This window comes from Pristis pectinata, chromosome 10 (assembly GCF_009764475.1).
Source record: "Pristis pectinata isolate sPriPec2 chromosome 10, sPriPec2.1.pri, whole genome shotgun sequence".
Taxonomy (NCBI): Eukaryota; Metazoa; Chordata; class Chondrichthyes; order Rhinopristiformes; family Pristidae; genus Pristis; species Pristis pectinata.
This window is the reverse complement of record NC_067414.1, coordinates 57,606,076-57,623,292: the sequence shown is the minus strand read 5'-3', so window position 1 is coordinate 57,623,292 and position 17,217 is coordinate 57,606,076. Positions and strand designations below refer to the sequence as shown.

At 39.0% G+C, this 17,217-nt stretch overlaps 1 protein-coding gene across 3 annotated transcripts in view; it reads left to right on the top strand.

The window, feature by feature from the left end:
* si:ch211-243j20.2 (uridine-cytidine kinase-like 1) overlaps nt 1–17,217 on the top strand; it is a 67,146-nt gene that overhangs the window by 44,679 nt on the left and 5,250 nt on the right. For all 3 annotated transcript variants that reach the window (XM_052024479.1, XM_052024477.1, XM_052024478.1), the window contains exons 10-14: nt 2,233–2,326; nt 2,485–2,547; nt 4,808–4,930; nt 5,355–5,462; nt 8,698–8,854. In XM_052024479.1, the coding sequence (XP_051880439.1) occupies nt 2,233–2,326; nt 2,485–2,547; nt 4,808–4,930; nt 5,355–5,462; nt 8,698–8,854 (545 nt within the window). The remainder of the gene's footprint in view (nt 1–2,232; nt 2,327–2,484; nt 2,548–4,807; nt 4,931–5,354; nt 5,463–8,697; nt 8,855–17,217) is intronic.

Genomic DNA, 17,217 nt, shown 5'->3' with positions numbered 1-17,217 from the left:
TGCCACTATTGTTCAAAGTCTTGTAATGCAGGTCATCAGATTCTAGGGATATATTGGCTTTCACTTACATTAATTGTCCTGTATAATTTTTTTAACTAATAATTTCTTTCACATCCTCAATCTGTCTAAATCTGTTGTTCCTCAATATTTCTGAGAAGATTTATGTGTATTCTTCTATGCCACAATACCTGTTTAATGTCTCTATGATTTTCTTATTCCCCAGCATAATTTCTCTTGTCTCATTCTGTAAGGGATTCAGATTTGCTAATCCCTTACTTTTAGATGTGCAGTGAAGCTTTTTCAATCTTTTGTTTTTCACTAGAATACCCACTTATTCCGTTTTCCCTTATCAAAGCCTTTGCTCTACTTTGCTGAATTCTGCATCTTGTCAATTCTTGTGCTTGCTTTTTTTTTAAAAAAAATACATTTTTTAACTGTTTGCCCTTGTTCTAACATCTTTAACTTTAATTAGTCATGTTGGACCACTTTTCTATTGGGTTTTTATGACTTATAAAGATGTATATTTTTTGCAAATGGTGTATTAATCTTGTCAGGTGTCATATCTTTTAATGTATGTTCTCAATCTGCCACAGCCAATTCACACCATGCCTTTATATTTGCTTTGTTTAGATTTAAAAACCTATTTCGGATTAAGCTAAATCACTTTCGAATAATAACAAAATTGTATAATATTATAGCTAAGGGGCCTTTAGGGAAGAATGATCATAAAACTACTAATAAATCCTTTGTCATGAGAATACTAAATCTAAAATAGCCTGGTTCATAATTAGTCTCTTAACATAATGAACTAGGAAACTATTTTTCACACACCCATGGATTCATCCTTCATTAGTTGCTCATAATTTGTTTAGTCCAGTCTGTGTGCAGATTAAAGTCCTCCATGATTATTGCATTACCCTTATTACATGTGCTTCTAGTTTGCTGATTTGTACTGTGCCTTATACCTCACAGCTGTTGGAGTTCTATAGGCAACTCCCACCAATGTTTTCTGCTTCTTGCTGTTTCTTGGCTCCATCCAAACTGGTTCTACTTGATTTTCTGAGCTAAGATCCCTTCTCTCTTTAATGCCTTTATCCCCTTAGTTTCAGACCTATCCCTGTTCTTTTTCCATTTTGACTCTCCTCTAAAAGTTATATATCCTGGAATATTTAAATCTCAACCTTGGTGACTTTGCAGCCACATCTCTGTCAATGGATATGATCTGATAACTATTCAGATAAAGAGCTTTCAGATTTATTTTTTATTATTTTTCTCTACTCTAATTGGCAGAATACTCCTAAGTTTGCATGCTCAGTCCCATCCAGATTGAGTTGGAGACACTTGCATACCAAAGGCTTCCTACTTCTGTCAGATACCAAATTTAAAATAAATTGGAAATAATTCCATGGAAACCATTATGTTTAGATTACCTTATTTTTGTGTGTTTTTTTTTAAAACAATATCTGGATATCACAAGGTATTTGGACAGTGTAACATAGTTGCTGTTGTGATTGAGGAGGAAAGGAAAATTGTGGCCCACATCAACATACATATGAAAGGGGATGATGTCCTACAGGCATAATTAAAAGACCTCTGCATTATTCCTGGTGCCTTGCACTGCCGAGTATAGAGATACTATTCCATGGATGAATGTGTGGGTGGAATAATGGTGCAAGAGGGAATGTTTTAGATTCTTGGGCCATTGATCTGGTTCTGGGAAAGCTCGGACCCGTACAGGACAGGTGGAGTTGCATTTCTTTAGGGTGGGAACCAACATTTTGCAGGCAGGTTTGCAAGCGTATTTTGTTTAAAATAGTTTGGCAAGGATTTGGAAACAGGCTATAGTCAGAAGGGAGCAAAACTAATGAGTCCCAAGGTTTGTAACATCCTGAGACAGACTTGGTTAAAATAATGCAAGAGGCTAAAGTCAGAATGAGAGTGGGTCAGGGAATTTAAATTAATGGGCAAATGGCATCTTGGGGTCACCCAATGCGCGTTATAGAGGAGCCACATTGTGAGAAGCTGTCAGTTGAGCCTTTCAGTTAGGTTCTGTATTCCCTCATTCCTTTGCTGTTTTCAAAGTTACTTTTTGCTTGCTTTAATGAGAATCTTAATATAACATGGTTTTCAATTAATATTTACAGGATACTTTGAAAATAATATCATTTGATTAAATTTGATATGCAGCAGAAAGCATTTCAGTTATTTTTAATAACTTACTTTATTACACAGGAATAAAGACACAAGTCGAGATGAGTTCATCTTCTATTCGAAAAGGCTAATGAGGTTGCTGATTGAGCATGCCCTTTCCTTTCTGCCACTCAAGGTGAGTTTATTGAGTGTGCATGTCAGTAATAAAATAGGAAGCCTGTTTTAATCTAGTTTAAGTCCATTTAATGTATGAGTATTTACTATCAGAAAGAAACTGAAGGCAAATTGTTCTTTAAATGATTATTAATTTCCTTCTGTGATGAATATTCACAGCCTATTACAGTGGAAACGCCTCAAGGAGAGCTGTATGAAGGAAAACGATTTGATGGGAAAAGGGTGAGTATCTTGCAATTGTTGTCTACAAGGTCTTCAGAATTTACTGATTCCTAATGATCATTTTAAATTACTGGAGTAAAATTTCACTGCAGAACAAAAATTTGTTAACACATATCCTGGCAAATCACGTATGGATAGATCTGTGAATTATAACACAAATCCAAAAAAAAACAGCCTAGTGTTTAGACTACATTAAATGTCCGTGAGATACAATATCACTTTAATTGAGGAATTCTACAAATGATGTGAGATTTTAATGTTTTTCTAATAAGGCTTCAGTCCTCCATTGAGTGATATTTTACATCAGCTATTTACAGGATGAAAGTATTTACATTTGAAGTGAAAAGTGATCAGGAATTTATGGGGGGAAGTGACTTCTTTGACAAATGGAATTTCATCATATTTAATTACCTAATTACAAGATTGTAAAGAAAACAAGGAATAAATCCAGACAAATTGTGCAGTATTGGACAGGCTCAAATAACAGAGGACATGGGTTTTAAATTTAAACTGCAGGATTAATCTGTGACTAAGAAAGAAAGTTAAAAGGACTTTGTTTTATCCAGGTATTATGGAATAGGTTACATCATGAAACAAGATAATTAAAAGCTTTAATATAAATGGGTAATTACATACAATTCTGGAGAGAGGGCTAATAGCATCGTTCACAAAAAGGAATTTAATAACTTTTATAATTTTTTCACTATCCACAGCTAATTTTTTCACTATCCACAGCCAATTCACAGTGCAGATAACTAATAAAGCATTTTTAGAAATATTGTTGCTGTTACAATGAATGATACACAAATTTGTGCACAGCAGTGTGATGATAATCAAATCCCTGCCCTCCCCTGCTGTGTATGGCTCAGCAGTGAATCGCCCATGGTTTGGTGCAGTGGCTGCCAATGAGAGCTGGTGTGGGTGGGCATGCTGCACTGAGATGTAAGGGTTAAGAGTGCGGTCCAGCAGAACCTGCTCCCTGCGTTGACAGACCATCTGGGTCCTACACTTTCTCATCATCTTGTGTTAGATGTGATGGAAGCTGCTGTATCTCCGACTCTCTTTGATTGCACAGCCTTCTCTGGCCCAGAAACCTCTCTGCGTTAACACGTTCTTGGTGTGCAAGCAAAGACGGGGAGAGGCATGACATCTGACATGAGATGATGAGAGACGCTGAAGAATCCAGCTGGTCTGTGAACACATGGAGCAGGCGCTGCCAATACACAGTGATAGTTGCACTCACTGTACCGGCCAGAGTATAGCTTGAAGTGCCATAGCTCAGCACTGAACAGCCACACTGCTTGACTCAGCCTATATTAAATTAGCCCTCAAAGGCAGCCTCTCCGTCCTGAGCTGGGGTGTGTGCTACAAGAGCACCAGTGGAGGGTAGGGGTTCACACCAAGTTCACTGCACAGCAGTATGCAGCCCAAGCTGATGTCTTTTCTAAGGTGTGGTGGGGTACTTGCCTTTGAGTATTCAGGCTGGAGGACCAAGAGTCTATGACAAATCACCGCTCTGCGGAGTACAGTATCTGGGGTATCGATGTGCCAGAACATAGTTAAAAACTTTATATTAAAGTTACAAGTCCACTTAACCTGCACTTTTTGCTTGGAATTGGCTTTTTACACTAGTCCTCCCTGTCATAAAACTGAAGGATCAAATGTGAAGTGCATCCAGGCCTTCCACTCAGTACACCTCTGCTCTCTGACCTGGGTTAGTGGTGAGACATATGACTTTCATTTCATGTCTGACTTCCTTGTTTCAGTATCTGACTTGTTGGCCAGAGACAAATAGAACAAGTAGGAAATGACCAGCAGTTCTCTGCAAAACTGCAGGAGGGAAGCAAGACTGATTTGGCCTATTGGCGCCAATAAATTTCATTTGATGTTTAAAATTCAAACAAATTTCTATCATTAATACAATAATCTAATACACAATTGCATATACAGCATCTATTGTGCATGTTACTGTTTTATTACTGTTAGCTGTGATTGGATGTGATAATTGTGAACAGTTGCTGAAGATGACTGTTAATGTTTGTGAAAATGTGTGATTTAGAGATTGAATTGGAGAGCTTCTGATGCCCTGAATGTCTGTCTTACCAACGTCCATCCTCTAGGAGAGAGTGGAACAAATAAGAGAAATGACAGCTTACTATAGTCTGTTGCTGGGTTACAAACGCCCAACTTATGGATACTCTTGCATATGAATAAGCTCCTATAATAGTGTTATAACTAGGAACTATTCCTTGTTTTTTAGATAACAGGAGTCTCCATTCTTCGTGCTGGTGAAACGATGGAGCAGGCACTAACAGCAGTGTGCAAAGATATCAGATTAGGAAAGATTCTTATTCAAACTAATCATGACACAGGAGAGCCTGAGGTACTAACTATTAGTCAATCCTAGAAGATTTTTCTTAGTGAATCTTGTAACAATTGCCATGCCTTGATTATTTATAATATATATGATGTAACATTTCATGCTGTATTTGAAATAAGCTTGGTTAACATATTAAACAATATAATCTTTTAACTATTCAAGTTCTCCTAATTAATCTGTAGCCTCTTATGGATCTGCTAGTAAATTACTGTTTACAAAATAAAAACATTGCCAGACATGTTTTACATTATCTGTTCATTCATTGCACTAGAAAAGGTAACAATATCCCTGATGGCTTAACCTTTCTGTAAGACAATAATTGCTTTGTGATTCTTCAGTAGTCATTGGTTGATGTAACTGCATTCCCTACAAGATGAAAGCTGTCTTTTAATGGCTGTAGATTGATCAGTTTCTTACTTTTGTATAGCTACATTATCTTCGATTACCCAAGGATATCAGTGAAGATTATGTCATTTTAATGGACAGTACAGTATCAACAGGTGCTGCTGCTATGATGGCAGTTCGAGTCCTCCTGGTGAGTATTCATTTAATTAGGTATAGATTACCAGTAGAATTTGTGCACTGATTTGAATTGTAATCTCTGCTTGGTAAATTAATGTGACTGTAAATTAATGTTTATGGGTAAGTTATGTTTTAAGAAGGAAAAAAAAAATGGCTTCTACTTATAGGATCATGGTAAATTTTAATTTCTTAATTTTTCAAAATATTTATGGAGAAAAATATTGGTATAAAATGACAGATGCAGGCAGTATTTTGTGATTTATTGAACAACTGATTTGTTTTGCTGGTTGGAAAAAAATTCTTTGGTAAATTGAAGATCCATTTTGAATCATAAAATTCAAAGAAAAAATAAGCCAAAGGTTTAACGTGTTGACAGGAGTATAGGGATTAACAGTATAGGGCTTTTCACACCTCTTTGAACTTCAGTGAAAAGTACAATTAATATTGATTTAAGCAATAAATCAGGTCTACATTAGCATACATGTTTTCTCATGAAAGGACTCGGTAGTTTATGATGCTCTTGTAGCAAATTAGGGGAGTAATACGCTGTCCAAAAGTGAAATACTGCTGATTCTAGAAATGTTCAATAGATCAGACAGCATCTCTGGAGAGGGAAACAATGTTTCAAGTTGGTGACCTTTCATCAGAATGGAGAGAAGTTAGAAGTGAAGCAAGCTTAAGTTGCAGAGAGGACTAAAACGAAGATCTGTGAGAGAATGGAGACAATGAGAATAACATAGTGGTACTGGTTGGAAGAATAGACCAATGTATATCCGAAGATATATAAATAGAAGACCATGAATGAGATGCAAGATAGGAATAGCTGATTATCTGAAATAATTAAATTTATTGTTGAATCCCAAAGGCTTTGTTGAATCACGTCAGAAAATAAGGTCCTTTTAATGCAGAACACTATCCATTTGGTATGCAAGGATAATGCTGAGTTTCCAGTTGTTTGTCTCAATAATTCTCCATCCCACTCCCAGTCCGACCTTTTTGACTTCAGTCTTTGAGGTTACTCCAACAAAGCTTAAGGAACAGCATCTTGTCTTCTGAATTGACATATTCAGGACTCAACATTGAATTCAGTAGTTTAGAATGTACAGTCAGTAGAGTCTTCCATTCCACATTTTCATTATTAATTATTTTCTCTCTCCTCTTGTATTTTGGATTTTATTTATCTTCTATTTATATACCTTTTCAAATATCTTTTAATATCTTCTAGCCTTTACCACCCTCTTTCTGCTGCCATTACATTGTGTCATTCATTCTCTCCTGGTCTCTATCCTACTACAGACCTTCACTTTTGTCTCAGCCCCTTCCCTCCTTTCTCTGCAATTTAGTTGTTTCATTTCTGACTTTTCCCAGTTCTGAGAAAAAGTCGACCTGAATTGTCAACTGTTCCTCTCTTCACAGTTACTGCCAACATTTTCTGCTCTTATTATGAACTAGTCCTCGTGTCTTGGTCAAATTTATTTTTCAATGAACAATATTAATTCAGATCATTTAGTCATTTTCAGATTGTTGTTTGCTGCTGTGTGGATGTGATCTGCCCTTTTTGCTATGTTACAATAGTGGTTGCACTTCATAAAGTATTTTGGGAGATTAAAATCTAAAGGAACAGGACACAGTTAATGGCAGGACCCTTAACAGTGTTGATGTACAGAGGGATCTGGAGTCCAAGTCCATAGCTCCTTAAAAGTGGCTGCACAGGCTGATAGGGTGGTAAAGAAGGCTTATGGCATGCCTGCCTTTGTTAGTCGAGGCATCGAGTTCAAGAGTCAGGAAGTTATGTTGCGGTTTTATAAAACTGGTTAGGCCGCATCTGGAGTGTTGCATTCGATTCTAGTCACCCCATTATAGGAAGGATGTGGAGGCTTTGGAGAGGATGCAAAAGAGGTTTACCAGAATGCTGCCGGGATTAGAGGGCATGTGCTATAAAGAGAGATTGGACAAACTTGAATTGTTTTCTCTGGAGCGGCGGAAGCTGAGGGGAGATCTGATAGAGGTTTATAAGATTATGAGGCAGAGATAAGAAGCAAAGGTAGGGTAGACAGCCGGTATCTACTTCCCAGGGACAAATTGTTTAATACTAAAGGGCATGTATTTAAGGTGAGAGAGGGTAAGTTCAAAGGCGATATGCGGGGCAAGTTTTTTTTTCCACAGAGTGGAGGTTGCCTGCAATGCGCTACTGTGGGTGGTAGAGGAGGCAAATACAACAGAGACAGTTAAAAGGCTCTTACATAGGCCCATGAATGTGCAGAGAATGAAACAATATGGGCATTGTATAGGCAGAAGGGATTAGTTTAGTTAGGTGTTTAATTACTAGTTTAATTAGTTTGGCGCAACATCAATGTTCTATGTTTTAATATACTTAATTGACTTTAAAGTACTTTGGGATATGCAGAGTTTTTTTAAAAAGTGTTAAGGAAATGCAAGTATTTAATAGTCTTCAAAGAATCTGTTAAAAGCTTCTTAACAGAATTTACTAATTTTGTCATACCCTATCTGATTCAAAATAGTAAGATAAAATGTGGTCATTAGTCAATGGCTTTCAATTCAATTGGCATATTTTAGTCTGCATGTTTCAGTTCAGTGGGGCTAAGAGTCTGCATGTGACAACTATTGATTTGGCCATTAATCTGTTTGGTGTTAATTGTCCACACAGTGAACTGTAGGTTTATTTTTTCCCCTGTAAGCTATTAGAACTATTTATCGATCAATGAAAATTTAGATATTCATGATGTTATGACAAGACCAAGTTTATCCCATTGTTAGAATTTTTTAAGAATAATTTTGGTAATTAACTTTTCTCCTTCCCAAAAGTGTTTATTGGTGTAATGTGACAGTACAAATATTAATGTGTCTGAATTTAATTCCTTGTCTTACCCAAAGCTGAGGGCTCAGAATTAAATGACATTGGTTGATACAGCAGACAGGCTTGTGATATGTTGAATGTAACGTTACAATATAGTGCACAGTCATTTGTAGTTTAGCTTCTGATAGAGCAAAATAGTTTTGTGAAAATATTATAAATAGCCTATTTCTGATTTATTGTATAGTTAACTTGCAGCTATCTTAAAATTATGATATCTATACCTTGAATATTTGAACTGCCTCTGATAATTTTATGAAATAGTTTAAGTTTATAGAAATCTTAGCTTTGTCAATTTGTATATGCCAACACTAATTTTGGTGTTATATATGATGAAAGCTGCACTGCATGAGATTATTCTGACTTATTTTAGGATCATGATGTGCAGGAAGATAAAATTTTTCTACTCTCATTACTGATGGCTGAAATGGGAGTGCATTCGGTGGCTTATGCCTTTCCCAAGGTTAACATCATTACGACTGCTGTAGACAAGAAAGTAAATGATGAATTCCACATTATTCCTGGAATAGGTAAGATTGTATGCCAATTTAAATGTAACCAAATGGTACTTTTTCCCCTTAGCATTAAATTTATTCGTAACCACTCAGATTTAAAGTTGTTCAAACAAAAGTTTACAGAAGGCACTTGACCAAGTACCATGTGATGGACTTGATATAAGCTTAAAGTGAATTGAATTAACAGGAGACTGGCTCAGGTACAGAAAGCAATTGCTAAATGTGAAAGGTTGTCCTTCTGGAGTTCCTTATATATTGGCATTCCTCGCTAGTTATATAAAAGATGATGTGGACATGGGTATAAGTATCAACATTTGCAGAGAAGATGAAACTCGGGAATATTGTAAACGGTGAGGAAGATGGGAGCAGAGCAGGAGAATAGAAGCAGTCTGGTGAAATAGGCTATCCAGTGGTTGAAATTTAATGTAAAGGCATGAAGTTTTGCACTGTGGTTGGAAGATTGAACAGAGGCAATATAAACTATTGCAATTTTTAAAAGATGCAGTAACAGAATGGATGGGTGCTTGCACGCAATTTTTTTGAAGGCTTAGGACAAGTTTGGGAGGCTGTTTTAAACAAAATTTAGGATTCATGGGTTTGCTAATGAACAAGGAATATATTGAAGACTTACAGAATGCTCATTAGTTGTCGGCTAGAGTTGTGTTTAGTTCCGGCCACCATACTCAGGGAGAATGTCCTCAGAACATGTTAGGTCTTGGAGGGGAGAAGAAAATATTTACCAGAATGTCTGTGCAGAAATGAGAAAACCTGTGATTGTTCTCTTAAGACCAATCAGTGAAGATTTCATACAGGTATTCAAAATAATGAATGATATTAATGGAGTTAGTAAAAACAAACAGTTTTTGGTGCAAACGATTATTACCCAGAGGATACTGGTTTAAGATAGTTGTCAAAACAACAAACTTTAAAAAAAAATTGGCATTGGAACCTGAGAAATAGAAGCAGGAATTGACTATCCGGCCCCTTGTGCCTATTCTATCATTCAAAATGATCATTGTTGATTTTTTTTTACTGGCAGTGCCAGTTTCTTGTGCTGATTTTCCTTCTGATATTCCTTGATTCCCTCAATACCTAAAAGTCTGTCCATGGCTACCTTGGCACAGTTGTGCTGCAGGTAGTGCAGCTATCTCGCAGCTCCAGTGACATGGATTCAATCCTGACCTCTGCAGTCTATGTGGAGTTTGCATGTTCTCCCAATGATCATGTGGGTTTCCCTTGGTGCTCCAGTTTCCTCCCAGGTCTCAAAGATGTGCTGGTTGTTGAATTAACTGGCTACTGTAAATTATCCCTTAGTGTAGGTGGGTAATTGGGGAGTCAGGCATGTTAATGGACATGTGTGAGAGAAGAGGTTTCTGGAAAATTTTGGGAGAACGTAATTGGTAGAATTGCTCCAAGAGCCTGCATTGACTTAATGAGCTGAATGGCCTCCTCTGTTGTAAGGAAAAATAATCTGAATATATTCAGTGACTGAGCCTTTGCAGCCCTCTTATGGAGAAAAGTCCATCGATCCACTACTCAGGTGGAGAACAGTGTGGGGGAAAATTAGGTTATCCGCATGCAAGTGCAGTAAGCAATTAGGAAGGCAAAAGGTATGTTGAACATAAAGAACATAAGAAATAGGAGCAGGAGTAGGTCATCTGGCCTGTCCAGCCTGCTCCGCCATTCAATAAGATCATGGCTGATCTGGCCGTGGACTCAAATCCACCTACTGCCTTTTCCCCATAACCCTTAAATGCTCTACTATGCAAAAATGTATCCAACTGTGTCTTAAATATATTTAATGAGGTAGCCTCTCCTGCTTTCTGGGCAGAGAATTCCATAGATTCACTACTCTCTGGGAAAAGCAGTTCCTCCTCATCTCCGTCCTAAATCTATTCCCCCGAATCTTGAGGACATGTTCCCTAGTTCTAGTTCTCGCCTACTAGTGGACACAACTTTCCTGCCTCTATCTTATCTATCCTTTTCATAACTTTATATGTTTCTATAAGATCCCCTCTCGTTCTTCTGAATTCCAGTGAGTATAGTCCCAGGCGACTCAATCTCTCCTCATAGGCTAACCCCCTCATCTCCGGAAGCAACCTGGTGAACCTCCTCTGCACCACCTCCATAACCTGTATATCCTTCCTCAAATAAGGAGACCAGAACTGCACGCAGTACTCCAGGTGCGGCCTCACCAGTACCCTGTACAGTTGCAGCATAACCTCCCTGTTCTTAAATTCTGTCCCTCTAGCAATGAAGGCCAACATTCCATTTGCCTTTTTGATAACCTGTTGCACCTGCAAACCAACCTTTTTGTGATTCATCAATAAGCACTCCCAAGTCCCTCTGCACAACAGCATGCTGCAGTCTTTCACCATTTAAATAATAATCTGATCTTCTATGTTTCCTTCCAAGTGGATGACCTCACATTTACCAACATTGTACTCTATCTGCCAGACCCTTGCCCACTCACCTAACCTTATCTGTATCTCTCTGCAGACTCTCTGCATCCTCTGCACAATTTGCTTTACCACTCAATTTGGTGTCATCAGCAAATTTAGTTACGCTACACTCAGGCCCCTCTTCCAAATCATTAATGTATATCGTGAACATTTGCAGGCCCAACACTGACCTCTGCGGCACCCCGCTCACCACTGATTGCCAACCAGAGAAACACCCATTTATCCCAACTCTCTGCCTTCTATTGGTTAACCAATCCTCTGTCCATGCTAATACATTAGCCCCGACTCCGTGCATCCTTATGGATAAGTCTTTTATGGGGCACCTTATCAAATGCCTTCTGGAAATCCAGGAATACAACATCGACCTGTTCCCCTCTATCCACTGCGCTCATTACGTCCAGTAAGTTTGTCAAACAGGACCTGCCCTTCCTGAATCCATGCTGTGTCTGCCTGATGGAACCATTTCTATCCAGATGTCTCGCTAATTCTTTTCCCAACTACAGACGTTACACTAACTGGCCTATAGTTACCTGCCTTTTGCCTACATCCTTTTTTAAACAGTGGCGTGACATTCGCTGTCTTCCAATCTGCCGGGACCTGCCCAGAGTCCAGAGAATTTTGGTAAATTATCACGTGCTTCTACTATAACTTCTGCCATTTCTTTCAGCACCCTGGGATGCATCCCATCAGGACTAGGGGACTTGTTTACCTTTAGGCCCACTAGTTTGCTCGTCACTACCTCTTTAGTGACAGCGATTGTATCGAGGTCCTCACCTCCCATCACATCCATAACGTTTCTCTTTGGCATGTTAGACATGTCCTCCACCGTGAAGACCGACACAAGATAGTCATTCAAGGCCTCAGCCATTTCCACATTACCCAATATTAATTCCCCCTTCTCATCTTTCAAGGGACCTACGTTCACTTTAACCGCTCTTTCCCGCATTATATAATTTTAAGAACTTTTACTACTTATTTATATTTTGTGCTAGTCTACTTTCATAATCTATCTTCCCTTTCCTTATTGCTTGCTTAGTTTGTTGCTTTTTAAAGTTTTCCTCGTCTTCCAGTTTCCCACTACTCTTGATGACTTTGTATGCATGACCTTTTAGCTTGATGCCTTCTTTTATTTCCTTAGTTATCCAAGGCTGGCTCTCCCCATCCTTACTGTCCTTGCTTTTAACTGGAATATACTTTTATTGAGCACCATGAAAAATCTCTTTGTAAGTCTTCTACTGTTCCTCAACTGTTCCACCATATAGCCTGTGTTCCCAGTCTACGCTAGCCAGCTCCTCCACTATCCTGTTGTAGTATCCCTTGTTTAGGCATAATACACTGGTTTTAGATCGAATATTGCACCCTCCATTTGTAAGAGAAATTGAATCATACTGTGATCACTCTTTCTAAGAGGATCCCTAACTACAAGATCGTTAATTTTACCTGTCTCATTGCACAGGGCCAGATCTAAGATAGCATTTTCCCTTGTAGATTCACTAACATGCTGTTCAAGAAAGCTATCACAGATGCATTCTATGAAGTCCTCCTCAAGACTGCCTCGACCAACTTGATTTGCCCAATCTACGTGGAAGTTAAAGTCCCCCATGACAACTGCCGCTCCATTCTTACATGCATCACATATTTCTTGGTTTATTGCCTGTGCCACTGTAATGTTATTATTTGGTGGCCTATAGACAACTCACACCGGTGATTTTTTTTTTTAATTTCCCTTTACTATTCCTAATCTCTACCCAGATGGACTCAACATTCTGCTCCTTAGATCTTATATCATCTCTCACTATCGCCCTGATCTCATTCTTAATTAAGAGCGCCACCCAACCTCCCTTACCTTCCTGCCTATCCTTCCATGTTACCTGATACCCTTGGTTATTTAATGCCCAATCATCTCCATCCTGCAAAGACGTTTCTGTAATGACCACTAAATCATACCCCTTCATAGTGCTTTGTGTCACAAGTTCACTGACCTTGTTTCGAATACTACAGGATTCAGATAAAGTGCCCTTACACTCATTGTCCTTTTAGAATCTAGTCACCCTTGTGTCCTTTGTGTTTGACTTTTCTGTACGCCACTCTTACTTTTCTCTTTTCCAACTTTTGCTCTGGTCTCTGCTTTGTTCCCCTCTGTCTTTCTGCATGGATTCCCATTCCCATCCCCCTGCCATATTAGTTTAAACCCTCCCCAACAGCACTAGCAAACAATTCCCTTAGGATATTGATCCCAGTCCTGCCCAGGTGTAAACTGTCCAGTTTGTGCTGATCGCACCTCTCCCAGAACTGGTTCCAATGTCCCAGGAATCTAAAACCCTCCCTCCTGCACCACTGCTCAACCTAACTATGCTGCTATTCCTACTCTGACTAGCACATGGCACAGGTAGTAATCCTGAGATTATTACCTTTTGAGGTCCTACTTTTTAATCTATCTCCTAGTTCCCTAAATTTGGCTCGTAGGACCTCATCCTGCTTTTTTCCTAGATCGTTGGTACCTACATGCACCTCGATAACTGGCTGTTCACCCTCCCCTTCCAGAATGCCCTGTAGCCGCTCTGAGACATCCCTGACCCTTGCACCTGGTAGATAACACACGAACTGGCAGTCCTGTTTGTGGCCGCAGAAGCTCCTGTTCTTTCCCCTTACCATGGAATCCCCTACCACTATAGCTCTGCCACTCTTTTTTCCTGCCCTCCTGTGCAGCAGAGCCACTCACAGTGCCATGATCCTGGCTACTGCTGCCTTCCCCTGATGAGCCATCTCCCCCAACAGTATCCAAAGCGGTATGTATATCTGTTTTGGAGGGAGATGACTGCAGGGGACTCCTGCACTACCTTCCTGCTACTGCTCTGCCTGTTGTTCACCCATTCCCTATCTTTCCCTAGGCCTTTAAACTGTGGTGTGATCAACTCACTAAATGTGCTATCCACAACATTCTCAGTATTGCGGATGCTCCAAAGTGAATCCATGCGCAGCTCCAGTGCTGTCATGCAGTCCATCAGGAGCTGCAGCTGGGCACATTTCCTGCACATGTAGTCATCAGGGACACTGGCAGCCTCCCTGAGTTCCCATATTGCACAGGAGGAGCATGACATGTGTCTGAGCTCTCCTGCCATAACTAAAAAGCTTTGAGGGAAAATAAAGAGACAAGAAAAAAGAATAAGAACCTACCCTCACCTTACTTTAATGTTGCTTGCCCTTCTCACTGAAGCCTGGTATTCACCAAAGCCCACACTTGGACAACCAGCAGCACTTCTTTGCAAGACTATTTGAGTACAAGAAATAAAATTGTTTTACTACAGTTGTATGGGGCTTTGGTAAGTCCACACTATATTGTGTAAAAAAAAAAAATTTGTCGTAATTAAAAAATATACTTGATGTAGTGGGAGTGCAGAGAAGGTTCAACAGTTTGGTTCTTGGGATATTAAGTCTGTTATGTGAGAAGACATTGAGCAGGCTGGGCCTCCCCTTCAGAGTTTAGAAGAATGAGAGGAGATCTCAGTGAAACTTGATTTTGTTGAATGGTGGTGCAAGCTTGAAGAGCCAAAAGGCCTACTCGTGCTCCTTTTTGTGTTCATATCCCTGACCCGAATTACCATCTTCTTTAGGACTCTGACTCCTGGTTCTAGACACCCCAGCCATGGGAAACATCAGCTCTACATCTATCACACTCAACCACATAAGAAATTTATACATTTTGGTGACATAACCTCTCAACTCTTCTAAGCTTGGGTGTATAGGTCTATTTTGTTTACTTTCTCCTCAAAAGACAAAACTCTGCATCTCAGAAATCAATCTAGTAAATCTTCACTGCACTCCCTCTATGGCAAGTATATCCTTTCCTGGGAGGGAGACCAAATTTGTACACAAAACTCCAAATATGGTCTTTGTAGAACCCTCTACAATTGGAGCAAGATGCCTTTACACTCCTACTCAAATCCTTCTGCAATAAAGTCAGACATAGCTTTTGTGTTCCTAATGGCTTGCTGTACCTCCATGTTAACTTTTAATGATTTGTGACAAGTCACAGACCCCTCTGAACACCAGTCCCATTTACTCTTTCACCATTTGCCTATTCCTTCTAATAGTCAAGTATTCTGGAATACTTAATTCCCAATCTTGGTCATTTTGCAACCATATCTCTAATGGTTATTAAATTGTATCCATTTATTTCTGTTTGTGCCCTTAGTTCACTTATTTCATCATGAATGCAACACGTATTCGGATAAAGAGCATCAGTTAAATGAAGTGAAATAGTGACTGTGTATGCCTGTAGTTGACGATGTAGCACGCTCCCTCAGTTGCAGGAGGAGTGCAGGTGGATGGAAATTCAAATCAGCTCTTTATAATGGGGCTGGACTTTCCAGCTTCTGAACCAGCAGTTATTCAAGTAAATGCTGGGATTTTACTTTGTTTGCTGTCTGAAGATGGCTGGATTGCCAAAGTGACATACCAATTGAATGCCATGTAAATAAAGCTAGCCACTCGAAGCACCATGGCAGGATGGAATCTGCATTTAAGTTGGCATGCAGAACCCCCACTCAGTGATCCAGCTCCACCAAGATTTTTCAGTGATCTAGGCAGCAGAATGTCAGCAGCCTCAAGCTGAGGAAGACCCTGAGCCTCTTTGGGAATTACTTTGGGAATGCTGGGAAGGGACAGGTTGTTAGAGATGGCAGAAAGCTGAATTAGGTTAATGTTGCCTATATAGTTGCTAGCTCAGGGTACTAACCGACAAGCTGGAGAATTTTGGGCAAGCAATTAAATGAAGACAGAACTTAGCCATATTTTTTAAAAATGTATTATAATTTTTCAAAATTCCACTTCCTTCCAGATGATTGATGTGGAAACTCCAGTAATGTTTCTCAGCTCTGTGCTTCTTTTTGGTGGAGAGAGGTTATACAGCCACTGCCCATCCCAAAAGGATATAGCGAGGTTTCCATGTCAATCACCTTTGAAACAAAGGAAGTAACTTCATCAGCATGCAAGAGGGTTAGTTCTCCCACCACCACCACCACCAGCGCACCAATGAAAATAGAGTACACATTGTGGTCAGCCTGTGGAGCACAGTCAGGGGTTCAACAGCCTCGTCAAAGAATGCCAAGTATGCATGTTGTGGTGACCATTTACTAATAATTGGTGGGCAGTTGTCAGCTCAGGTGAGGTTTTTATTTCTGATTTTATGCACATCTATATTTATAAATTTTATAGTTGTACTGAAGCAAATATTAAAAGATGTATTTGCATGTAATTGGTTAATGCATTTTTTCTTGTGAAGTACAACAGTGAGAGAAAAGTTTTAATGTTCTGTGTATGTAAAAATGCATATATGTTGAGGCTAAGCCAAGAGGGGGAAAAATGACCAAAATCATTAAAAAAAAAATTCACCACAGGAGATTAGATTTATAGAGGAATTTTATCAGAAATTCATTATTCAGAACATAAATTGATACTCAATGTTTCCAGTTTAGATGATCTCATGAGCAATTTGTGTGATGTATAGAGGAATAATTGTTACCCTGTAGGCATGTGACAGAGCGGAACACAGGTAGGAATGTTAGAACTGCATTTACAATTCTTAGAACTCTTGTCAGTACTTTTAAGTCGAGAAAATGTTTGACATTTAGTCTGGGATTTCTTTACTGTATATCTGAACATTGTTATTTATGGTCTGTTTTTGCATCTTTGTTCACAATTTTATCTAAGGTGATACATTAATTGAAAGTTTGTTGTAAGAAAAATAGTATAAAGCCTATGGCTATCTTCCTAGTCTTTGCTTTTGTAATTATTTTTTGTAAGTTGGACAAGTGATTGTTGGATCAGGTATATCATAATCTCCCTCTCAATGCAAAGTTTGAACAGAACATATTAAAACGCTAGATGTGGTTATTCATGTGTGTTCTAATTGTG